At 46.1% G+C, this 24,909-nt stretch overlaps 1 protein-coding gene across 6 annotated transcripts in view; it reads left to right on the top strand.

The window, feature by feature from the left end:
* KLHL3 (kelch like family member 3) overlaps window positions 1-24,909 on the top strand; it is a 60,012-nt gene that overhangs the window by 16,448 nt on the left and 18,655 nt on the right. For 5 of the 6 annotated variants that reach the window (XM_072872083.1, XM_072872082.1, XM_072872087.1 and 2 more), the window contains 5 exons: window positions 4,650-4,766; window positions 7,488-7,594; window positions 13,091-13,212; window positions 21,219-21,381; window positions 24,387-24,496. In XM_072872083.1, coding sequence (XP_072728184.1) covers window positions 4,650-4,766; window positions 7,488-7,594; window positions 13,091-13,212; window positions 21,219-21,381; window positions 24,387-24,496 — 619 coding nt within the window. Of the gene's footprint in view, window positions 1-4,649; window positions 4,767-7,487; window positions 7,595-13,090; window positions 13,213-20,372; window positions 20,490-21,218; window positions 21,382-24,386; window positions 24,497-24,909 lie in introns of those variants that run through there. The other variant, XM_072872086.1, reaches the window with a different exon arrangement.

The following is a 24,909-nucleotide window of genomic DNA, read 5'->3' as shown; positions in this document are numbered from 1 at the left end:
AACAGAGAATTATGTCAGTTAAGGTAAAATGATTTTTTCATGTTGCTAAGACTAAATTAATATTTTGGTCTCTATCTTAGTAGAGGCATTTAAGTTTTGAGCACTGGTAACTGCTATTGGGCATCTATCAAATTTTTAGATCAGAGCTGTGCCAAACCTCTCAAACTGAAGATCAACATTTTACAGTGATAATTGTAATGTATCCCACAAAGCAGCTCCATAGGCTTTGAAAATTTACAGTTACCGTGTCACTTTTAATATAAGGATATGAAGTGGCCGTGGAGGTGTTGGATTGCCCGCGCTGCGGGAGGGCAGGTCACCGCGCCTGTTGACTCTTTGGCCAGCCCTGGGGGGCCGAAGCTCCGTGGTGTTATGGGACAACCCAGGAGAGCAGACCTCAGCCTGTGGTGCGCAGGCAGGAGACGAGAGCAGCTCCGAGAGTCTTCCCCCAGTGCTGCACAGCGGGATGAGGCTGGGCTGGACTGGACACGTCTGGAGTCCCATCATCTCTCCAGTGTGAGAGCCTGGTGGAGAGGGACCTTAGTGGTGTCCGCATGTGGGCTAGGAGCTGAGCCCGCAGCTCTTCTCCTGGAAACATGAGAGGAAGCTCATCCTTCTCTGCTCCGAAGGAGAGCGCATTTGAGATCTGTCCCTCCTTTAGGGTGAACTCCTGGCCCCAGTAAAGCCAGTGGTAGAATTGGTTTTGGCAGAGACGGGATTTTTGTTCCTGGGGTTTACCAGCTCTCTGCATGGCAATAATCTTGCCAGGGGACAGTTTAGCTCTAAGGAAGGCTTTCATTCTTTCATGTAATCTGCAAAGACATCTGTAATTACTGCTGGTAACTAAGGCAACCCAACTTTATAGTTTATGCATGCGTGCAGCAGTGCTACGGGTTATGGGTTTTTAAAATACCTTTCTGTTGGTTGGTATGCGGCCGCGCTGGGGCAGGAGCTGTGCTGCGAGCCTGCGGGTAGCTTGAGCCGAGCCCTGCTAGTGGGTCTTGGAGAGGAGGAACACGGTGTAAATGGGACTGTGATTAGCTTCGCTGGCTTAACTGGGGACTCTCAAATCAGGCTTTGTTTGTTCTGCTTGGGGCAGCGTTGAAAGGCCACGCAGGAGGTGGCGGTGGGGTTGGCACTCTCTGGAAGTAAGAGCCTCTTTGCTTATTTTAGGAGAATCCTGCTGTGTCCCTAACGAGGATGTTCATCTGGCCCAGGGAAATTAAATAATTTGCCTGTTCACTCGGTACGTGGCCTTGGATAGCCCAGGAATAGAACAAATTGCTCCTGGCAGCCGGCTTGCGAGTCCCGCTGGTGTGGTAGGACAGCAGCTACGCAAATGTGAAGGTGCTGGGGGGAAAGTCTCTGTGGTCACGGGGTGCCGGGGCTCCTGCGCGTCCGGGTGGTCTCTGCCAGTACCTTTGATCGGAGGACCCTGTTCCTCCTTTGCATTGCTCCATTAATATAATACCCTTGTAATAAGTGTAATAATTCTTAGTGTTGTAGGGGAAAAAACCTCAGAGAAGGGCTGTGCAACGCACTGTTTTGGTCTTAGGGGTAGCTTTTGCTTTGTGGCAGGTTGCATTTGCTTGGAGCATTTTAGGTTCTTGCGTTTTTACGTTGGAAATGTGTCGTGATCTCTGAGAGTGCGTGCAGGGGGGTGTGAAATCTTTCTCCTACATAAAATCGTCCTGTGCATTACTGGAACACAGTTCTGTGGAAGCTGAGTTAGTCTCAAAGATGAGTTAAAGACTCTTGGCCATTAATTTTTTAAATGTGTTTTTTATATGAGTCATTTGGAAAAACTTTAAATAGCATATCTTGATTTTTTTTTTTAAACAAGTTTTTAACCAGACAATCTGGAGTATTTTCTTATGGTGAGCCTTTGGCAAAATGTGAAATCCACCCCTGCTAATAAAGCTGAGAATGTCTTTTAGGATGCTTTTTAAAAACTTACTTTTCATGCTCTTTAGGAGGAACCGATTGATCTTTTTCAAAAATTCTGAAGCAAGATTTTTACTTTTAAAATACACAGACAAACGGTGGAGTTGAGGCTTTATGAAGGCTTGTTGAGCTGACATTTACTTTGGTGTTCAGTGAAACTTGCCATGTCCTTTGAACTGTATCTCTTGCCAGTGGAAAAATTTGAAAATAATGAATCTTTGGTCTCCGGCACTGGAGTGCTAATAAATAAATCTCAGCGGTGTGCTTTTTCTTATTACAGCCGCCTCATGAATTTTGTGTGCATCACTTGATTTTGGACTCCACGAGGTCTATCTTTGACAATGACCGAAGCAGTGTCCCATGGCAGTCCAGCTGTCCTGCCCCAGGAGCAATGGGTACCGCTGTCCCTGCTGCCACCTTTCAGTTTCACTTTCTTTTTTTCCTTTTTATTTCTTTTTTTTTCGTTTGTTTGTCTTGTTTGCTTCCTATATGTGTTTCAGCTTTGGAGACTGAAAGCTCGGTGAAGTCACTTGTGCTTCTAGAGCCTCATTTTTCACTCCTTGGCTCCAGCGTGCCGCAAGGGCAGGTTTAGCTGTTTAAAAAGCAAGGGTTTACGCTGGGGTGTTTAAAGCTGTGGTCGAACTTCACTTGGCCTAAGATTTCAACCAGGGCTATTGATAGATACAACACTGAGGCTTAGCTGAATTTGGCTGTGTCCCTGGAGCAGGAGACTCCCTCGCTGGGGCGTGCAGGCTTGGGGAAGAGCCAAGTGCCGCCGCTGCTCCGTGCCCATGAACGCTGCTGGTGCTACGTGAGGCACAGAATGAGTTCAGCTTTCTTCGGGGACAGAAAAGCTGGTTGTGGTGTTGCCTGGTACCAGTCCCTTGAATACGGAACATTTAACAAGAGGTATTCTTCTTTCTGATTTTTTTCTTTTTCTTTTAATCCAGCCATACTAAGCTAATTGGATGATGACTGGTCTGGGAATGACTGGGTAACACAGTCTGGGAAGTAGTCTCCCTCATCTGGGACATGTGCTGAGTGATGATGTGCTCAGCCTCGCGGCTTCACTTATGACTGAAAATATTTCACTCGGTCAGCAAAATGAAGGAATTGGAGTTGGCTGGTTTTTGGCATTAACCTTTGTCTCGGGCACAAAGCTGGAGGCCGCTCAGTATGCAGGCGTGTATTTGAGCTGTGTGCAGCTTGGCTGCTACTCAGCACCTTGTTTCTAGAAAAAGGACAGCTGGGGGGGCAGAGAGCTTCGTGTGGTCTTGGGGACGTGGTGCTGGTAACAGCCACCGGTCAGGAGCAGGCAACGGGGAGGGTGTAATGTTCAGCAAGGGCTTCGCACTGTCAAGGGGTTGTAAATTGTGAATAATTGTGTTTTTCAAAGGAAAATTCACTGTGTGTGAGTATAGGTGTATATAGATATATATGTGCATGCATACACACCTTAGCAGAGGCTGGCAGACTGTTCTGGGGAAGGATCCCTTCACACTTCCCTGGTTTTGTACCCTTCTTCAGACATCATCTTCTGGTCACCAGTAGAGTCAGGATGCCGGGCTGCCCAGACCATTGGTTTAACCTGATTCAGCCTTTTTTATCCTGATACAAGCCCAGCTAAGAAAGGTGGCAGGGAGAAGGGGACGAACATGAAGCTGAGGGAGACTGTCCTTTGGAAGGAAAACTCTGAGAAGGTCCCCAGTCTGGTGCGTGGCGGCGATGGGGTTACCCCCGAAGGTCTGCCATTCGCTTGGGGTTGGCTTTTGACGTGGACAGCCTTGCTTGATTTGTCTCGTTTGCCTTTGCCTGCTGGCAGGTTAGAGGGGTGAGCCGTGGATGTAAGCAGAAGCAGGGACCTGGCTCTAAGTGCTGGTTTTTTTCATAGGTGGAAGCCTTTAGCTCCGAGTGGTTTCACATGCTTTCAGATCAGGGAGCTAGAGATATTGACCTGATGTCAATTCTGTATAAAGAGCCAATGCTCCCAACAAAGTAATGAGGACGTGTATGTGCCTTAGGCACCTGTTGGCCTGGTTAAACACAGCACACAACTGAGTGCATCTGGTTTGACATTACCTATATAGCTGGTGGTTCTGGTAGGAAGGTCTGGTTTAATAATTCTTTCTATACATTTCGGTGGCACTGAATAGACCTATTTCTGAAATGGAAACCCGATGTGGCCTCTGTAAAGCTAATGCTTTGGAAGCTGTGCAGGGAGCTTTAATAGTCCTTTTCTACTTGCCTCTCTAGAAGAAGATACAAGCCATGTATTGTATGCTTGTGTTTTTCAGATGGGACATTGAAAACGAAACTTCTCTTTCTCTGTATAGATGTTAAAGGATCCACAGTACTCTAGTTCCCGGTGCTGAAGTCCATTTCTGATCAGTGAAGCAATTATGTTCTGGCTTGAATTTCAACTTATACTGCTTTCCTGGCCTGAAGCCTGTAAGGCTGGGCTTTGTCCTCTAGTGTTTGGCACTTTTTCCTTTTCTTCCCTGCTGAATGAAACGTGGGCTGGGTTGGCTTTCAACGTCCATGCAGAAGTAGCTGCATTTTGTGATGCTCTTCCTACAGTGAACCTGAGCCGATTAACAAAAGTGCAAGTAACTCCATGCATAATATCCTGTGCTGCAGTTTTATAATGCTTTTTTTTAAGTGTCATTGAATCAAACTTTCTACTCCTTTTCTGTCTCTGTTTTTAGCATTAAGCAGTGTTCCCGATCCTCTGAAGCAGCTGAAGATGAAAAGGACCAGCGCACAGTGACAGTCAACCCGTCTCACATGAGAAAGGCATTCAAGGTCATGAACGAATTACGGAGGTACACTTTTGACTTAATGGGCACCCTCTCTGGTTTATCAGAAACGTGCTGATTGGAACAGAAAGGCTTCTGGGAGACTTAGAAAAAAACAAAAAGTGCCATTTTGTCACAGCTAATGGTTGTGCGTAGGGTATTAATAAACAAGTAGGAAGAGACAGCTAAAATATAGCCCTTCTGTGGTGGGTTGCTCTTCCCAATCTCAGACCTCTCTATCTTCCTGGCAGAAGGAAGCCAGCTATGGCTCAAAAACATTATCTGAGCGATAGCCTTCATTTATAGATGATAATTCATTTAGTCTTTTCCATTACTTACAGCAAATTCAGCTGTAAACTATGTTCTTAACTGAGCTAATGGTCTGAAAACCAATAATAGAACATTACAGACATTAAGACACCTACGCATAATTACAGACCAAAGATTATTAATGTACTGTTCTTATTCGCTTTAACTGGCAGTGTCGCTCAGTCTGGGCTTAGCATTCCAAAGTAGGGGGTGAAGAAAAAGCAACAACTTGGGAAGATTGTCAGCTCTCTACTTGCAAATTTAAAAATCCTTATATTGGTTAAAAGAGAACACCTTGGTCTCTACACAGCTGCATGGGTACAGGGAGAATGGAGGCTGAAAAAAATAGGAACGAACACAGTCTTCAAGAACTGCTGCCATCACATCAGCAATGTGGTGGCAGTAGTTAAACCAGAGTTGTTTCTTGGTTGTTGTTATCCCATGACCCAGATAAAAGTTCAGTGAGCATTTCTCCGACTAGTTCATTTGAGTCCTTTACTATTCAAGTAGAGACTTAGAAACCCAATTTTTAAAAGAACTCCTATGGAAAGTATATGTGTCATACACATGAACATCTGTGCTCCCTTGCTATCCAGATGGTACGATGAAAGCAGATAACACCCTTTACTCTTCCTGCAGACTCAAAGTACTCAAAAGATGCTGTAATAGCCACCTTTCTTCTGTGGATTAAGTAGTTTCCCAATATACGTGTTCTCCAGTGTGGAGAAGGATTAGAAATGTCTCCTTCCACAGATGTCTGACAGTGATTCTCAGTTGCATAGGGACAGAAAATGGAAATATCCTTCCCTTGTAACAATTACATGAAGCGGAGTTTTCTGGTGTGTTTTCTTTTTTTTTTTTTAATTGGCATCCCTCTAGTCCTTTCTTTGTACTGAAAGCAAAGGATCTGAAAATAGAGGTTTGTGCAGCTATATTCAGAAATCTATTGTGCTACTATTATTCCTTTGTTAATTGAAGCATGGTGGGAATAGCTGGAGACTGACAATGTTTCTTAGTGCCTGTAGTTAGCTAGACCTTGTGCAATACTGAAGAGATAAAACATAGAAGACTGAAAGCTGCCCTTAAGCACCTGTTTGATGTTTTCTTCTTCTGGGCTCTCCTTTTTGTCAGCTCCTGCTGCTGTTCTGGGATATACAGTTCTCGTGTCTATTGTATGTGCATCAAGCTTGCAATCGGTTAAGCTGTCAACAATCAGTGTTAATAGCTACCTTGAATAATAGTGCCTCCATTCAAATGCATCCAGAAATCTCATACAGAGGGTCTAGAAAAATCTTGCTGAGCCTTTAACGTATTTGCTGTATGTTGCTTGCTTGAAATTTTTAGCTTTCAAATGCAGATGAAATTTATCTAAAGTACCACTCACGAAATTACTGTAGTCCAGAGAGGAATTGAACAGAGCACCTTTTACATAAGCTGAAGGAAATGAGGAAGCCTCCATCAAGAGGCTGTTAAAGAGCTTCCCTCGTTGCCATCAAGCCTTCCAAACTGGGGTGAATGTAGAGCACAGACTACCAGTTCCTACTTTCTTCTTGTTTTCCACCTATAACCCTCCATTTCACAGATGTTTTGTCCATCTATTCCAATATATGGAGAAGAGGAGATGTAGCTAGTCCATTAGAAGCTCTGTGTGTGTTTATTTGATATGCAGTTTCCTAAAGACAAAGTGCAGCGTGGTGATAAGCATTTCTGAAGAGAAGTTGACATCTAGATTTACAGACACTGATCCTTTTTCAGGCTTGACATTTGAAAAGAACAGCCTTATTTTGCATTTGTATGCTCAAACGTCTTAAACCGACTTATTGGGAGGCTGAGCACTTCTAGCTGTCTGCATCTCCGCAGCCCTGTGCAAACATTAACTAATGAATCCTCAAAGGACATACGTGGGGCTGGTAGAAAAGGTCATTACTTAATGAAGTGACTTTTCCAAAGCTGTACAATGAGTCGGTGGGGGAGCTCAGAAGTTTTTTGGCTTCTGTTTGGAACCCAGTGCTTTATCTCAGTGATTCTTAATCCCAGACTAATTCATGGGGTAAACGAAGTCCTCAGGCCCATGGATAAAGCTCTTCTGTGCCTTCACCAAGCCCTACTTGTTTGAGAGGTGGAAGGAGCCCCTTACCCATCCATTCTTCGGGCAGCGTGTGTGCCTAGTTTGGCTTCCACATTTTTTTTTTTCTGGGAAAAGCAGCACCACAGGCAGGGCTGCAGCATTGGGAGGATTCAGGTTTTGCTTTGTAGGCAAACACTGATGGGAGCTGGTAGCTGAAGGATTAGAGGATCTTCCACTGGGATTTGGCAGAAGCTCAGGTGCCTTGACTGTAACAGTGGGTCTTCTACTTGCTTTTTCAGGCTATAGGGACGTACCTTTTTGCCTGACCGGAAGTTCTGAAATGATCTTTGTCTTTTCTGGTGTTTTTCCAGCAAGCGGCTCCTCTGTGATGTGGTGATTGTGGCCGAAACTGTGGAGATGGAAGCCCACCGCGTGGTCCTTGCAGCCTGCAGCCCTTATTTTTGTGCGATGTTTACAGGTACTCTTCTTGACATCTGACGCTGTACTGGGGTTGAACAGGCCGTTGCAAACGCAGAGGCTTCTGGTTGTATCTCTGGCAGGAGCTGCAGCAGAGGCAGTAAGCATGACTTGTGGGGAAAGGGTTTCCTTGAGAGAAGTAGTACGGTTAGGTCTGCAGTTTGCTACACTTGATGGATGATGCTGGTCATCCTTGACTAATTCCTTGAGGCACAATATATGGGTATGGGGTGGTTGTATGGGTGTGGGGTGAGTGGGTAGCACATGAGTCACAGGAAGGTTACTATGACTGAGGTTTGGCTCACTGCTTTTTTGGGTTGGTTTTATTTCCCCCCCCCTCCTTAACAAGACCTTTGGTCATGAAAACACATCACACACATCATTAACATCAAGCACGTGTGCAGTGCCCTAAATGTTCATGGTGCACATCAAAGAAGTTGCTGGCACAGGAGTTGTAGTTTCAAGGCTCAGCCCTGCCAATGCTGATTTGCAGTCACGGATGTTTAATCTCCCGGGGCACTTTTTGCTGCTGCCCGCAATAACACTGTTGTTCTCTCGATCCCAGTGTGTTTTAGCAGCCCTGCCTTTTTGCAGGGTGCGTTGCTGCAGTTCGGTATATTTTGGTAATGGCAGATGCAACCTCAGTGTGAAGGAAAGACGATGACAAAATTCTTGCCCTGATCTCCTGATCCCTATAGCATGGGCCCTTCGGAGGCTGCGCCCAGGTGGGGCAGCAAAAAAAGCCATGCCAATCCCAAGGCAAGGGAGTGACCAACTTAAATAATTCTAGTAAAATTAGTCTGGTTGGGAGCTGCTGAGCTTCCTTTCCTTTTCCTTGCCGTCCTTTCCAGGATAGAAACTGACTTAGCCACATACAAAGAAAATGATTGCATGCTCCAGGGAATGGTTGTTACTGTCCCTCAGCTTCAGCATAAATGAGGTTTGGGGGTTTTGCCCCTGTTTCATGTTCCTTTGCCTGTGGTCTAGAGGTTGCTTCTTCCTTTTAAAAGCCTTGGGGTTAGACCTGGTTTTATTTGCTTTACTGGAAGCAGAACGCAGCGTTTCTCGGGAAAAAGCTTGTCATTTGGGAAGCTTTTTTCCCTTCTGTAATGGAGCGGGGGGGAAAAACTTCAGGTGTAAACAGATGTCTGAATGTGAGATGAGACGTGAGGTTTGCCATAACGGCTTTATCAGTGTAGTGAGCTAAGGTGGAGGGCATTTGTGCTTTCTGGGGCACCGGCACTGCATGGTGGAAGTGGGTATTGGCCGTGGTGGCGAGGCAGAGGAGCAAACCCTGCTCAGGAACCGTTTGCACAGGGCACCTCGGGGAGGACTTGTGCTTGTGATGCTCATTCCTGACGAGAAGTTTAAAAAAGAAAAATTATTGGAAAAACCCTCTGATCCTTAGAGGTCACCTGCGCGAGGCGGCGGTGGTGCGGGGCTGCTCATGTTTCCATGCAGGAATTCTCCGGGCCGTGTAATCCCTCACGCTGTGAGTTAAACAGTAATCAGCTAACCGCCGTCATGTGGCCGGCTCGGCAGCTCCCCTGGGCTGGGTGACAGCCTCGGCGGCCGCCGGTCCCCTCCCCCTGACACCTTCCCGGGGGCAGCGGGTCAGGCAAAGACCAGCTCTCCCTTCGCTTTCCGTCCAGCTAGTCCCAAATTTGTAAGGTCTGGATCTCCCTCTTGCAAAGACCAAGTGCGTGATCTCCTTCCAGCGGTGTGGTGGCTCACTTGCTGGAGGGGGAGATTTTAAAATCACAGCTTGAATGTTAGTTGGTTGTTGTGGCTTGGTTTTTTTTCTTTGCACATCAGCGATGCAACCCGATGACTCGGGGCAGCCGCACAGCGTGGGTGTTTGCAGGACTGGACGGGAGCTGCTTGTGCACACCGAGTCCCCGCTGGAGGAGCCGCTTTCTGGGGACGCGGGGGGCCGGAGGGGTCCCCCGGCAGTGCTGGCAGCCACGCGGTAGTGAATGATCAGTGTAAAGCTGTGAACAGTGGGAACCAAAGTGAGACCTGCAGCTCATCCACCTCTGCCTGATGCTTGCTCTGCAGGCCTGTAGGTTGTGCCTGACTTTGGACTTGTGAATGACCTTGTGATGACCTTGGGGTCTTTCCTAAACCATCTAGTGTCCTCTGGTTAGGCATTCCTCTTTGAAATAGCCTTGGGAAGTCCGAAAATAAGGAGGCACATCTTCCACTGCTGAAGGAGAGATGGGACCCAGCACTTCCTAACTGAGTGTCCCTTCCCATACTGGCTTTCTAGAGCATTTTGGACGGTGGCTGGTCCTTGTTGGCACCATTCTCTGGGAATGACTGGGGAGAGTAATTTCCATCCGTTTAGAAGAAAACACAATAGTTTCAGAAGGGCTAACAGATACTTCAGTGATGCTACTAGGACTGCTCCTGGGAGATACCTGGGGGAACTTCAGAAGTGCTGAAGGAGGGAGCAGCAACGCAGAAACCTCCCTTTCGGGTCTTGCGTGCCACTTCAAAGCACTCGCCCCATGCGCAGAGGCTGTGGTTTTGTTATCCAATGCACTAGTATTCTCCTTCAGCACGTCTCTGGCTTAGGAAACAACAAAAGCTGTAGCTGTGCACTGGGAAGCCTCTCTGGAGTGCGGCACGTAGGAGGTGAGGCAAGCTGCTGTGCTGGGTAAACAAGGCACTGCGAGCTGCTGCAGTTTTGACTGTAGTTTATCTTGTGACAAAGCAGGAGAGCTCTGCTCTCTCCCTGCCCTCATGAGCAGAGGGGAACGGAGAAAGCACTGCTGGGTGTTGAGCGTGATGCATGAAGGGCTTGCCTTCACGAGGGGCTGGTGTCTGCAACATCTGTCCCCTAAAAAGGGTCTGCTTGGAGCCACTCTGCCTGTTTTACCTGCCTTTGCTCCCTCCTACCCTGTCCCTCGGGTCTGCCTGACCACGGTGGTGCAGGGACGGGGTCTGTGCAGTGTGCCTCGTGCATGGCAGCCCTTTCTCAGCACAGCCCTTATGTATGAGAGATGATGCTAGTGCTTTGAATTACTCCATAATTAAGGTATCGGGTAAGGCTCAAGTCTGACTTATGAAGGGCATCCTAGGGGTGGTTGTTTTTTTTTTCTGAAGGGATGTGGGATGAGATGCCTTAATTGACCCACCATTTGGCTGCCTGCAGCGGTGCTTTGGAGGCTGTGTTTGCCTTGGCTCTGTGCTTGGAGGAGGGGGCAGCTTGTTCCCTGCTCCCAGTCTGCACCAGCCCCTGCCTTGGTTCGCTTGTGGTGTCTTCAGGTTCTTCCTCACTCCGCAGCATTAGAGACATGTCCAGAGCAGCACCCTCTGGCAAGTGGCAGGCACTCGATCATGCCAGCATGGCTGGAGGGGTCGGATCCCCTCGGACCGTGATGCACAGCACACGAGACTCCCCTTTCTCATCCTGCACTGGGCTGTTACCAGAGCAGAGGCAGCGGAGTCCATTAGTATGCAGGGCTGGCAGCTTGCTGGTGGGTGTGGAAGCCCACACAGCCTTTATTTTTGTTGCTTGTGTCACGTGAATGCCAGAAAGACAGATGATGTTATTGGATCGGTCCCTCCCAGCAATTTCTGCATTGATCTCCGGGTGCATGTGTCTGAGCCTCCCTCTGTCCCGGGGGTCCCGGCGAGCACTGCAGGGCTCCGGCTGCTCCGCTCGCCCCTCGCTGTGCGGGTGGGGTTTGGCTGGGTGCTCCTTACAGGCACCTCCAGCTCCACAGAGGCTGATGGGGACTGGCCTGTTTTCAGAAGCCCCCTCTCATCTCTGGAGATATTTTTTTTTGGGGGGAGGAAGTGTGTGAAGGAGATGACATTTATTTTGGCAATTAAAAAGTCCTACCTGCTTTGAAGGCCTCCAAAATGCAGGTCATTTATCCCTTTGTACTTGTACATTTGTATTCGTGGGCTTCTCCGAACAACATTTTATTATTTAATTTTAAAAATTGAATTTGGGACAAATATTATTTCAGTCTACGTTTCCCTTGGGATGTTGTTGGCTCTTCTAATACTTATGGTCTGACCTCATCCTGCTATTTACCTCCTTATTGGCATAAGTGAAGCCTGCAAAGTTCAATTTCTAGGATCCAGATTTTGCGCAAGCTTGGACCCCCTTTAGCATCTGACTCTGTGCTGTGCACTTAATGTGCCTGGCCACGTCTTGTCACACGCTGTACAGAGATGTAGGCTGTAATTACTTCTCCCATAGGGTGCAGGAACTATTCTTCCTCTTAATCCCACAGCAGTACTGAGTCACCAGATTTCTTATAGTAGTGATTATTCATGCCCAGGTTTAAGAATTTACATTTCTTCATGCTCTCCTTTGTTTAGCTTTGTTTTTTCACTTATTGTTTTCTTTCCGCTTGGGAGTTTGTTCTTTCTTTTCTGTGGTTCCTCAAGATCTTGGTGATTAAAACTTGGGTGAGGTCACTGTGTGCACGGACGCTGGAAGGGCCCCAGGGAGTCCTTTCTCCTCCTCCCCACAGCGTGCTTTTGTTCCTGTGACGTGCTCCTGTTACGCACGGGGTATGTGCATATGGTGCATATGGTGCACATGCATATGGTGCACAGCGTTGGCCACAACAGCGATGGGAAAGGTGCACATAAAGCACGGGTTCACGTATAGGCTCTTAAACAGATATGGGTTTTACTTGTATATCCATAGGGGAAATTATTGCTCTAGTTCTGCATGCTTGAGGTTATTTTTTTTAAGTTATGTATTTGGAGAAAGGATACAGTTTGGATCCAAAGGCTGCTTTGCCTCTGAGGTGTGAGGTTGGGAAGGCGAGAGATGAGAAATGCAGCTTTCTGCACAGATGTTTTGCATAAGGTGTAAGTGTGTGGACAGGTTACAGCAGGGTGATTTAGGAGAGAAGCTTGCAGCATGCTGGATGTAACTGCTGGCATGTCTGCTTGTTTTCCTCAGCAGGTTTCAGGCTCTTTCTAAAGAAAGAGGGTAATGCTGCCTTGCTTTTATTGTAGGGTATATCACAAAGCACCCTAACTTAGCTGTTGCAACTTACTCATCTACCTATATATAGAGATATATATATAAAATTTGTAAAGTATTTTAAATAAATATATATTAAAATATTTTTTAAAAAAGCCCTCCTAAAACTTGTCCACAGTCTCTTTGAGTCTGTCCCTGTGCTGAGACATGGTTGAGGGTCATACTGGGGGGGGGGTTTAGCCCTTCTGTGTGTTTGAATGCAGGTGAACCATGGCAGGTTCTTTTCTGGTAAGAAATTGAGCTTGTTGCATTTATTGACTGCTTTTATTTTACACTAGTGTCTTCAAATGTTGAGATGTCTTTTAGGTGGCATTAGGAGGCTTCTGGGAATCTCGCTGGTTGTCCTTTGATGGTCAGGGATAGTGCCAGGGTAGTCTTTTAGTCAGATACCAGGAGGATGTGCTGGATGAATGGGGAGCAAGGGCCTGCAATGAGGTCCTGCAAAGCAAACTCTAACTGTCCTTTTGAAATTAATTTCAGGAGATATGTCTGAAAGTAAAGCCAAGAAGATTGAGATAAAAGATGTTGATGGGCAGACCCTGAGGAAGCTGATTGATTACATCTACACCGCTGAGATCGAGGTCACGGAAGAGAACGTGCAGGTAGGTCTAGTTCAGTGGCTCCCGTGGAGACCCAAGTGAAAAGCTTGAAACTCAAAGGCACAGGTCCTTCGGGGGTGGATAGTTTCTTCAGGCTGCAGAAAGTAAAAGGTTGAGCTTGAAGAGAGCTACTTCCAGCCTCTGTTTAGTCTTGAGGCACTTTGCTGCTTTCCCTGCGCTTAAGTCATGTTGCATTTAGCTTTTGTGTCGAGCTCTTATAACAAGAGTAGGCATTTGCCTTCCAAGAAGCTGTGCTGACTTGTGGGTCAGTCTGTCAAAGGTCAAAACAGACTCAAACAAGCAGTGAGTCAAATGCTGTTTTAAGGTCATGGTCGAGGAATCTGGCTGTTAGTTTTTAAATTCTTCTGGGTAGTTTGAGTTGTTTGGCAGAGCTTTGAGTGGAATATGTTGTTCAAATGAGGGCATTCTTCCTTTTTTTGTGTGTGCGCGCTCCATCTTGAAGTTCTTTGAGGTAAATATTTGTCTAGAAGTGAAAAGAGTAATTGAAAGGCAGCCTACAGATAAAGTGGGATGCTCAGGAAGAGAGCATTTTGCCGTGTCACGTGGCTGTGGCTGCTGGTAAAGCTTTTTCTTTGACTCTGCTTGTATTTGTGGTAAGAAAACGGCTGTGCACTTAGCCACTGATTTCTGGAAGGGATGCTGGGAGCTCGTGTGTGGATGTGCTTTTCGGTTGGTCTGTGTTTTTGTTTGCAAGCGGCAGTCTGAGTTTGCTGTCTTGCTCTCTGTGACTTGGATGCTGGGCAGGGTAATAAGTCTGGGACCGTGATGCTGGGGAGAGAGGGGCAATGCTGCTGTGTGCTTTATGTTGACCTAATTAAGACGGCAAAATTAGACTGATTCTGTTTGAAATGAGGTTCTTGCTGTGGATGGGACATGCTCTTCTGCTCCAGTCCCTCAGGGAGGGTACAGGTTCTTGCTGTCCTGTAGCATATTGCTCTTCCTGCAGGAACTTGGACAAAACCCTGAGCTATGTCCACTTTGCAGTCTAAGCCCTGTGCCATCCTTTGTGACCGAAGTCTGTGGGTACCTTTTCTTGCCCCTTCTGCCCTCCAGTTCTGCAAACTTGACTTTCTGGCATGCTCTCAACCTGGCAGTTGTCACATCAGTAGGAGTGTGGACCCTGGTTGCCCCACAGTGAGGCTGAGGACCAGCAGTGAGGAGACCTTCAAGGTGCCATTATAGCAAAGAAGCTGAGACTCAAACCCAACTGTGGGTCGCTTGGGCTAGCTGTCTGCTGTGTAGCCCATGCTTAGTTACAGTGTATAGTCAGGGTCATAAGGAGCTGAGATACAACATGACTTCAGTGGGGAACTGGGGTAGAGTTCCTTGGACCTCTGGGATCTTCGATTGCTGGAGGAAAAATGACATTTACACAGTCTCGAGCTGGTCCCTCTTCCTGTGGGAAATGTGAAGACTATATCCACGTGCTTTCTCAAATGTATGCTTTCCTTCCATGCTGCTGGTTGTTAGGTGGCCCAGAAACACCCACTCGGCATGTGGGATGTGCTGAGCTTGGGATACCATCTGATGTGCTGGTCCCAGTCAGTCTGCATTGAATGAAGCTTGCTTGAAGTGACTACGTGTGCTCTGGCTGTTTTCCCATGAGAGCATTTCAGTGCTCGAGTACAGCTGCACCTGGGTATCAGCAGTGTTGCGGGAGCTGGAGCAGGCTGGAGAGCCAGGTCAGCCCTGCACTGCGTTGGCAGCATGGACCTGCCCAGGAGGTCTGTGAAGAAGTCCAGATGTGACCTTTTCTGAGCAAACGGAACGCTGTCTCTTTTAGTAAAACCTACCCAAAGCCTGCCTTCTGATCGCCTAGGGATTACAAAGAGCTAAAGAAAGAGCCCTGTCTATATTTTCGCTCCCAACTCTCAGACGGTAGGATCAAAAAATATAAGTTTGGTGAATACTAAGATTTGGGCATTAAATTTTTTCCCGATCTAATAAAGCAGGTCCTTTTTCTACATGATTTATTTAAATAACCACCCTGTGAATAACTCTTTAGGCTGGAGGTAAATTAATTCATGGGAGCCAAGAAATGAAGCTGATCTAAAGCAAGATTAACTGACTGGTTTAAATTTGAGTATATGTTAAAACATCCATGTGGGAAAGTGTTTTATGGAATTTATTATCATTTTGTGATGAAACCAATAGAATGTTTAAAGAGAAGTTTCCATCCTGTCTCTGGGTGTTTTACCCCTAAGCAGAATACCCCTGGGTGTTTTACCCCTAATATTCACCTGCAGCAACAGGAAGAAAGGTTTACAGAGAAGAATATCCTGTGATTCATTGGAAAGGGTCACATCAGTGAAGGCAAACAACACGAACAACAAAATATTAAGCTCCTTGCAGTCTCTGGTTTGGATTAGCAATGTCAGTCTTAGGAAGAAGTGAGTGGGTTTCGTCCCTCGTGTTGTCACATCCTCCTGCTGCACAGCTTTGTGTCAGCCGTCCAGCTGGAAGGATGCCTCGGTAGTGCCGGTCTGCATTGTTTCAGCAATGTTGCTTCACCGTTTTGCTTGAGCATGGCGAGACTTTCTCTTTTCCCAGCAGGTATCTCCTGAGGTCTCCTGTTGCTGTGTCATGAGCTCTAATTTTCTAGCAGGGCGAGGGTGCATTTTGAAGGGGTTTTGTGCAGTTTGACACACAGTTTTTCAGACTTCCTCAACAGCTGGAAGAAGGAATTGCTGGGTATAGGTGCCAGGTAATTTCATTGTAGAAACTGCAAGAAAAAAGATTGCTAAATGGCATTAACTGAACATATGCAGACAAGCTACCAAAACGTGAATAAATGAAAAGACAAGTTCTTGTCAGTGACCAAAATAAAATGAGAGCAGAACTGAGATGAGAAAAAGATGAGCAGCAAAGGTAACATGGGAGTGCAGGAATGAGTGTTCCCAAGTGTGCTCAAATGCTGGGCTGCGCCCAGCACTTCACAACAACAAGCCTTTTTACAGTATTTTTGTTGTTTCTTTTCTAATAGAAACCTGTCTCATTTTGCTTTTATAGGCCTGGTATGGTGTTCAGGAAGTGAGACTCTGTTTTTCTAAGCACGTATTTTTGTAGCTGATTGTCATTTCATTGCACAGAGTGTTGTTGTTGTTTTTTTAAAGTAAGGAAGGATGTGTGTACAAGGGGCCAAGCCTATACAGTCAGTTCCGGTCATCATCTACGTAGTGAATTACTGGGGGTAAAGGGGATTTTTCAGTCCACCCTAGCTCTGTGAGGGAGAGCACTGAGCCCATGTGGGAGCGAATACTCTCTTCTAACTCTATTGGGGGTATGTGGGTGAGAATTGCGCTGACAAATGCAATCCTGCTTTATGCATTGGAATCTCATTTTGAGAGTGAGATTTCAAGGCAATATAGATGCAGTAGTAGGAAGGCTCAGGGATGATGGATGATAGAGAGGCTTCTGTGCCAAGCAGTGTTTTGCCTCTGAACACACATTTGGGACTTAACCTCCCACTTGTTTGGAAGGCATGGAGCAAGGAAGAATTTCTTTCTTCATTGCAGTCATGTTGTAGTCTCAGGAAAATCCATCCTGGGATTTCTCTCCCTGCTGCCTTCTGTTGTTCCTCTTCTGTTGCACGCCACATCAAGGTTAGTTGTAAAGACATCTGATTCATATGTGTGACTAAAAGATCTCATTCATTTGAAGGTGGAGCTTGATAAGTTTATTTGGAAGAAAGTTGTGCTGTACAGTTTCTGTAAAAGTGAGGAAAACTAAAGTGAGCGACTTGAGGAAGTTCACAGGTGCTCATGTGCAGCCCTGGTTGGCTTCAATGGAAACCACATGCATATGTCAAACAGAGCACAGGGCCTGCTGCTCCATACCTGTACAGAATAGCTGGTTGTTTTAACATATCAGTTCCTTGAATTTTTCAGTTAGGTCTTGATTTTGCAGCTGAACTGGCTGCATTGCTGCTTGCTTTCCAACACTCATCTCAAACCTGCCAGCTCAGTGAGGAGTGATGGGAGCAAAGTCCAGCAATGAAGATGAGGCTCAACATGGTGTCCTTGAGCAGAACTGAATGAAGAGGAGATTTGGGAGGAGGCTTTTCATTCTCCTAGGTAGTCCTGTGAAGAGACCTGGACCTCTGGCTGTAGACAGTGAATGCTGTCCCTCTTCAGTGTGTCCCACCCATCCTTACTGATGGTACTTAATTACTTGCATGCAGCCCGAGAATTACCCTCACAATTAAAGTCATTACCATTAGGGTTGTAATGATTCCCTAGCAAAAGTCCTGATTAACCTGATTTCACACGCAAATTCTTATGAATGAGGTGCAGCATACCACATGGGTGGTGTGTCCTCCTATACTACCACAGTTCAAGATACAGCTCATATAGAAAGAAGAGCGAAGAGGTGTCTGGAAGTCAGCTGTCTGGAGGAAATAGATGTTGAAACTGTCAGCTTTGCAGACATAATAATTGTAATAAAAAGTGGCTTGAGAAAGGAGGAAAAAAGCCTTGCTAGAAGCTGTAGCATTTCCTTTTCAGAAGTGTGCTTCTGCACCTCAGCTTTCCCTAGGGACTTCACAACAAAGGAAGAGCAGCATCTGCAGCAGATGCAGTTTTGATGGTAAAGGGATAAGTGGGTCAGTTCATCTCCCTTGCCCCTGTTCACTTCAAAAGCTGCAACTATAGTAGGTGCAAGCCCAGAGTGAGGCAGAGGGTCAGAGATGCAATAAATCAGGGCTATCTTCCTCCCTGGAGCAAAAGCTCCTTGCCTTGCATTGCCCTCCTGGAGAGCCCTGGTCAACAGCAGGGCTGACTTCTCTGCGGTGTCACAGCAGATGGGTTGGGGGCCCTTCCTAAGCCTACGGGAAGTCTTTTAGATTGGATTGGCCAAATAGGAAGGTGAGGACAAACTTGCGGATGTGGCACCAGAGGACTCTGCTGTGTCTGATGGATGTGTCTCCACATTTTTATCCCGCTGTTTAACCAAGGGATGGTGTAGCTGTTCTGTGCAGTGAAGTTGTAGAAGGTAGATCAGGAGGGAGGTTGCCAGCTGCTCCCCTGTTTTCTCTCTCACCTCTATATCCCTTCTCCTTCTTATGCCTGCTTCTGGAGAGGTTTTGTGGCTCTCTGATCCTGCTACACATGCCTCTGCCTTGGCTATTTCACCCCAGGTGGAGCATTTAAATAGAAGCAGCATTGTTCACCCTCAGCACTGCCTGGTAGCAGTTGGGGAGCAATAAAGCCTAATTGCCTTCCTAACACTGAAAAGCCGTGTTACAGTAATATAGTTTTATCTCTGCTACTTTTGCAGTTTTAGAGCTGTTCAGTTAAAACCAAGTATTTAACCTGCCTTGCAAATGCAAGATCCGCTTGTTTCTCTGGTCACAGATTCCCCTGGGAGGGAGCTCGGGAGCTGTCGCCCTGTTCGGGCAGATGTGCGGTCCCAACTGTGGCCCTAGGTGTGCTGCTGAGGATTACAACCAGTACCCTTATTTGGCTTCCAATTTGACTAAATTGTCAAAGCAGCTTAAGCTTTAATATATCCCCTGCCTTGGGGAAATGCTCCTCTCCCAGTTTTGCAGAGGAGGAACAGTGTAGATGAACTCTTGGCCAAGGTTACCTGGAAGGCTGTGGCAGAGCAGGGAACCAACCCCGGTCTCTGAAGTCCAGTGTTAATGCCCTGCCTATTGAATGAACCTTGTAACAACACAGAGCACTTTTGGCTGAAAGACTTTTCTAATTCAGAGACATCAAAGGTTTATGAAAGTATTTAATTGCACAGGCAATGTTCTGTAAAACCTGAGATTGGTACAGAGTCTGCAGAGCGAGAGAGCACAGCTGGTGAACTAGATGGTTATGGGTGTGTGTCTGTATTTACATATATATACACACAGGACCCCCCATAGATGAGGTTCTGGACATTATTTAGCAAAGAAGTCAGTCTCGGTAGTAACAGCAGATAATTTTGACATAGTTTCAAAAGATGATTGGATTTTGGTATGGAGGCTGATCTGGTGGAGAAGCCAGCTCTCTGTAAATCGTTCAGTGGTTGGAGTTCAAATATTAAGAGCCAAATCCAGACCCAAGTGAGTAACTTGCTTGGATATTGATGGGGTTGCAGTTTGGTCCTGCTGCATGTTTAGGCAGGGCATTTCCTCTTGTTATTTCTAAAGGAAACAGACTTTGTGCTAGCGGATATCCTTTGCTTGCTTTTCGCCTTCCCTGGTAAAAACAAGATGAGTGGTGAGATGTTTAACTGGGAAATAAGAAAGAGAAGATCCCCTCATCTCTTGATAGGCTATTTATATCCTGCTTCTAAAAAGTCTTAAATGATAACGCTCCCTTCCCAATAACTGCAGTGGCATCAGGCTCCTTCTACGCTGCCCTGTCAAGCCAGCACGAGGCTGTAATAGCAGTACTAGGATGCACGGGGGGCTGTAGCATGTGGGTATTAGTGATGGTAGTGAGTAGCCTCTATTTTAGAAGCAGTATCCCAAAACACTCCAGGTAAGCAGCCCACCTGGATTGCAGACATGTCTGCTGGATGGATGGGAGTGCATGGAGGAAGCTCTGGCTGGTATATGGCCAGAGGTGGCTTGCAGAGAGTCTGACTTCTTTACCCACAGCCTTTATGCAAGTCAGGTGCTTGCCTTTCTGCTGATGTAAGGAGATAGTTCAGCTAGATAGAAAATGGTTCACAGCTAGGTTTCAAAAATGTGAGAGCATCGCTATCTTGATTTAATCAAAACCACAAACTAATCTCCTCCTGGCATCAAGAGGCTTGGACCTAAATGGGCTCCCGGGTTAATTGATTTCTTTTTTTTTCTTGTTGCCTGTTGGGGTGGCTGCTTGGCAGCAGTCAGACACTGTACAGCTGGGCTGGAGCTGGAACGCATCAGTGACTTAGAAAAGACCTGGGGCAGGTTGTGAGTGTCCTGCCCCGATATGGAACGGGACTGTGGGGGCAGGGACAGGGAGGGGAAAGGACTTTTTTTTTCCCCCCTTTCCCTGCCATCAAGATCCAGGGAGGTGATTGCAGTTAACCTGTTTGTTTTGTTTAACAGCCGCTTGGTTTTTTTGAGTCGGAAATAATTTTCCAGAAATCTGTGCTCAGATGGTGAGCACAGATGCCCGGTTGGAAGGACATGTGTGAAGCAGCCAGAGCTGTGGAAGAGCTGGGATAAGACACGTCTGCAGTTGCTGGACGACATAAGAAAGGAAGTAGCTGATGTCACGGGCTGTAACATCCTGACCGACTGTATTTTCTACTTCCTGTCCCGCTCACTGGCCTCAAAGGTGGTTTTTCCAGCAGAAGTCACATTCCTAATCCAGTTCTGTCTCCCTTTTCTGTACTTAGTTTTGCAGATGCAAAGCAGGACCTCATTTTCAGATGCAGTCATGAACCAGAAGTGTCCACAGCATTTTGCGTGGGTGAAAATGAGGGCCATTGATTTGAATAGTTGTCCCCATCTTTCCTGAGAGTCCTGCTGTCACCAAAACCTGCTTGAGCTTCTGTGAACTCCCTCTCTACCATGGCACTTTGGGCACCCTGCTCATAAGCCAATTTGGTTTTGTTGGAAATAAGAAAGTTCAAGACTGACATTTTGAGGGTGATGGAGTGCTGGGCTGCTATGGGCTTTGAATGTGATGGTAATGCATGTAGGTAACATAAAGCTCTTCAGGGGGAAAAAGAAATAAATCTGTGTGCAGGACCTACCTGCAATAAAGCCAAGCCAGAAATTCAGGTGCATCTGTGGTTGCCTGTGTTTTGTCCTCCCTTTACCTGCCTTGAGGTCTTTTGGGGGAGAACTCCCCTGCTCTTAGCCCAGCATGGGATAGCTGTTTCCATTTCTTAGAGCACGGATGGGGATCTTCTGCATACAGATAGTGCTAAAATTTTAACCTTCCTTCTTGTACCCCCCAGGAATGTGTTCCTGTCTGAAGGGGAATTACATCTAATTTGTGCAAGCTATGAATCAAACTAACTTTGTCGCTAACTCTAATTCCCCTTTCTTGCCTTTGCAGGTTTTGTTGCCAGCTGCTAGTTTATTGCAATTGATGGATGTTAGAAAAAACTGCTGTGACTTTCTTCAGTCCCAGTTGCATCCCACGAACTGCCTTGGAATCCGAGCTTTTGCCGATGTGCACGCGTGTACCGAACTGCTGCAGCAGGCAAATGCCTACGCAGGTGAGGGAAGGGTCGTCCATTTGCTAAGTTAACGGACGATGTACCTGCTTCCAGGTACATCGACTTGTAGGTTGAGCAAGATCAGCACGTCCTGGTTGGTCTCTTTGTGCTTCTAGTATTAGAACAGGGAAAGGAATACTTTATTGGGTTGTAGACTTGTAACTTTCTGTGATGCTGCAAATTGTGAAATGTGGTTTGGTTGCAGGGGAACACCTAAAGAGGTAAAAAACCCTGATCCTCTGGATTCCCAGCCCACAAAATAGTTCCTTAGTACACTCCTAGTAAGCTCTTTGGCTGCCTGTTCAACAGCACGGTGTTGGCATGCTGATGTCCTCCCCATGTATGCTGCCCTGTGAGAGCAGCAGGCAATGCCGGAGATTTGTGCATTCTAGGAATAAATGTCACCGGGCAAAACTAAATCTTGTGGGTGGGAGTGGGAAGACTCAGCTAAACTTGTCATGCAGTTTGAGCCTCTGATTTGTGGAGCGATGGCCACTTACTCCAAGGGTGGATAGACTCTTGTTTCCTTGACAGTGGATGTATTTGGTTGCAATAAGTAGGTGCAGGCAATGGCTTTCAGCATTTCTCCCCTACGTTGTAAATGTAAAGCTGTTCCAAGCGGCCCCACGCTCTCAACTCCCCAGCACTTTCCAGTCTCCTCTGGCAGAGTTGCCCTTGACCTCTGCTTGGGAGAAGCTTGTAGTTTTCTCTAGTCAGTTTGTTTTTCTGCTTTTCTGTCTATTTGTATAGGGAAAAATACACCTGCTGTCTCCCAGAGCACCTGCTCTGTCCTGCAACATTTTTCTTGGTACGGTTTTGTCCTTAATTGGACCATAAGTAGGCTCAGTGGAATAAAAATGTGCCCACCAAGTCCTCCCCTATTCTCCTGCAAATAAAAGTAAAACCTTTTCAGCTGCTCTGGCTGTATTATCCCCTGGAGGAAAAGGTACCCTGGAAGGAATGGTTAATTGTATAAAGGCTTGCTTGTAATATCTCATTATCCTTGCTTCCAGGCCCTGTTTAATCTTTAACCCAACAAGCAATGCATTCACTGTATATTTATTTGGTTGTTTGGCAATTAGAAAGTCTGCTTTGTTGTTTTATTGGCCTTCATAAGTCCCAGTTAGTACAACAGCCCATGTAATGTTAATGGAACTCCATTAATAAAAATGCCATTAAAATTCTTTTCACTATGTTGTTTATGTAACAGTGTTAAACCAAGACAGAAGTCCCCAAGCTCAAGAGTCTGTGCATGCGTGAGCTCGGTTACTTGAGAAATGCTTAGTTCTGGCCAACGGACAACTTTAGGAGATGGAGAAGCCTTCTTGAGGCAGGCGCAAGTTACTTTATTAAAATCAGTAAATATTTTTACTTGCTTCTGACTAATAACAAGAGATCAAATATCTTTCTAGTGCCAGATACCAGTCCAGAATGAATAGGAGATTGTGTCCAGAAGTCAGAGTGCATCCGGCTTACCGTGGGGAGCATTTCCTGCTTCTCAAGTATTTAAGGCCAGAAGAGTTCATTAGATCTTATATATGATTTCCAGCATAACAAAGTATTAAACTTTATCCAGATCCTGTTATTTTCAGTCAGAGCCTTTGGCTTAGCTGTGGTGTTTTGGTCCCCATTAGACCAAGTAGGGTCCGTGGCTGGGGAAGCCCCAGTGCCCTCTGCAGCACCAGGTTGGTGAGGGAGTTGTTCAGGTGCCATCTCCAAGGAGCTCCTCTCTGGAAGTTATGCCAGCTTGTGTCCCTGTGGTGCTGCTTTTTGGCAGGCAAAGTACTTTGCAGAGGTGAAAACTAGAGGCAGATCTTGCTGCGGAGGGAGCTCTTTGGATACATGAGTCTGAGCTTCTCAAAGCTAAAAGGATTAGGGCTTGAAAAAAGCTGCTTTAGATAAAGTGTCTGAGATTCGTGTTTCTGTATTTCAACCAAAGATAAATGGGACTCAGCAAATGGCAGGTGGGATTAAATTGGCATGTATATGTAACAAATGCTTGCAAAACTGAAATTGTCTGCAACTGGCTAACAATGGTTTTGACCTAGAAATTATTTTTTAGAAAGTAATTCTCTCCTAGTGCCCTCTGGCTAGATGGAAAGCTTGACAGATTTGATCCTTTTTGGACCTGTATTGCAATTGGTCATAATTCTTCCAGTTTGGCATTATAAGCAGTGATGTGTATTTTGTTTTCAGGTGGCTCCCAAAGTTCCAGCATGGAGGGGTTTGGAGGCAAAAAGGGAAAAGAAGAAATTTGTACAATTGCAGACTTAAGTGGAAAGGGGCAAAACTCCTGGGGAAGATGGGTGCTGAGGGTTTGGAGCAGGAGAAAGGTTAAGTTGACACATTTTGGGGAAAGAAGTAAAAGGTGGAAAGAGGGAAGGAGAGCTGATCCCATGTACGTGTGTGGGACGAGGATCCCCCTTGCCCATCGCTCCGTGTGCCCCCTCACACATACAGATTCAGCTGGATTCCCTGGGATCCCACACTATTTGCTGCTGAGCGTATGCACCAAACTGACTGTTTGGCTAATTCATGTTAAAGATGGGCTTTCCTTTGAATACCTACAAATATCAAGGACTCTTGCTGGGGTCTGTCCTCCAGGTGTTGAGCAGATCTGATTCCGTCTAGGTTGTTGAAGTGGGTAAGAACTGAATCTCGAAGTGGCCAGGTTATTTACTTCTTTAGAAAGGTCCAATACTTTTCTCAATTGCCACTTCTAATCATATTTGCCACTGGCTTTGCAGAAAGTTAAGTTCCCATTTAGTGTCATTTGTGTGAAAGTGTCTCATGGGGCTTGTGTTACTTGAAATAACATCAAATTCCTTTAACCTGCTCTGAGACTATTTTCTGTTTCTGTTCTGCCATGCAGTTGCAGTGTGTTGTTTGTCTTGGGTGCTCAGAGCTGTAATAATTGCGGTTCTCTGAATGCTGTAGTCCTTCCATTGACTTAAAGCATGGATTTCATTATAATTTTCTGTTCCCCCTTTTCATTTGTTGAACAGAGCAGCACTTTCCTGAGGTGATGCTAGGAGAAGAATTTCTTAGCCTTAGTCTGGACCAGGTTTGCAGTTTAATATCAAGTGACAAGCTCACAGTCTCCTCTGAAGAAAAGGTACAGTAAATTGTATAGCAACAGTGAATTTAAGAATGCTGGAATGTTTCTGGATCTTACATCAGGAACTGTTCTCATGTTATGCTCTTCAGGGGCCATTTTCCAACAGAGGTCGCATGGAAAGGAAAATGAAAAATAATGTGGATCCTAAAACACATAAAAATGACCTTCACTTGGTTGTTCTTTGCAGGAAGTAATGATTCTCAGATCCATATCACTTCCAAAAGCCCTGGGGGCCAGAACCGAATACCTTCCCTCTCTGGAAAACTAAGAACCTCCCATCTGCTGTTGTGTAAAGCTCTTATTACCTGCTGTAAAACCTCAAAAAAAGGTGAATCTTATTAGGCCAGGGAGGAGTATTGGCTTCTGTTGCAGGTCAGACAGAACAACTAAAGGAGGCTTGCAACCAAAAA

Source organism: Ciconia boyciana, chromosome 9, assembly GCF_034638445.1.
Source record: "Ciconia boyciana chromosome 9, ASM3463844v1, whole genome shotgun sequence".
Lineage (NCBI taxonomy): Eukaryota > Metazoa > Chordata > Aves > Ciconiiformes > Ciconiidae > Ciconia > Ciconia boyciana.
Note: the sequence above shows the minus strand (reverse complement) of the source record. Positions and strands in the feature narration are given on the sequence as shown.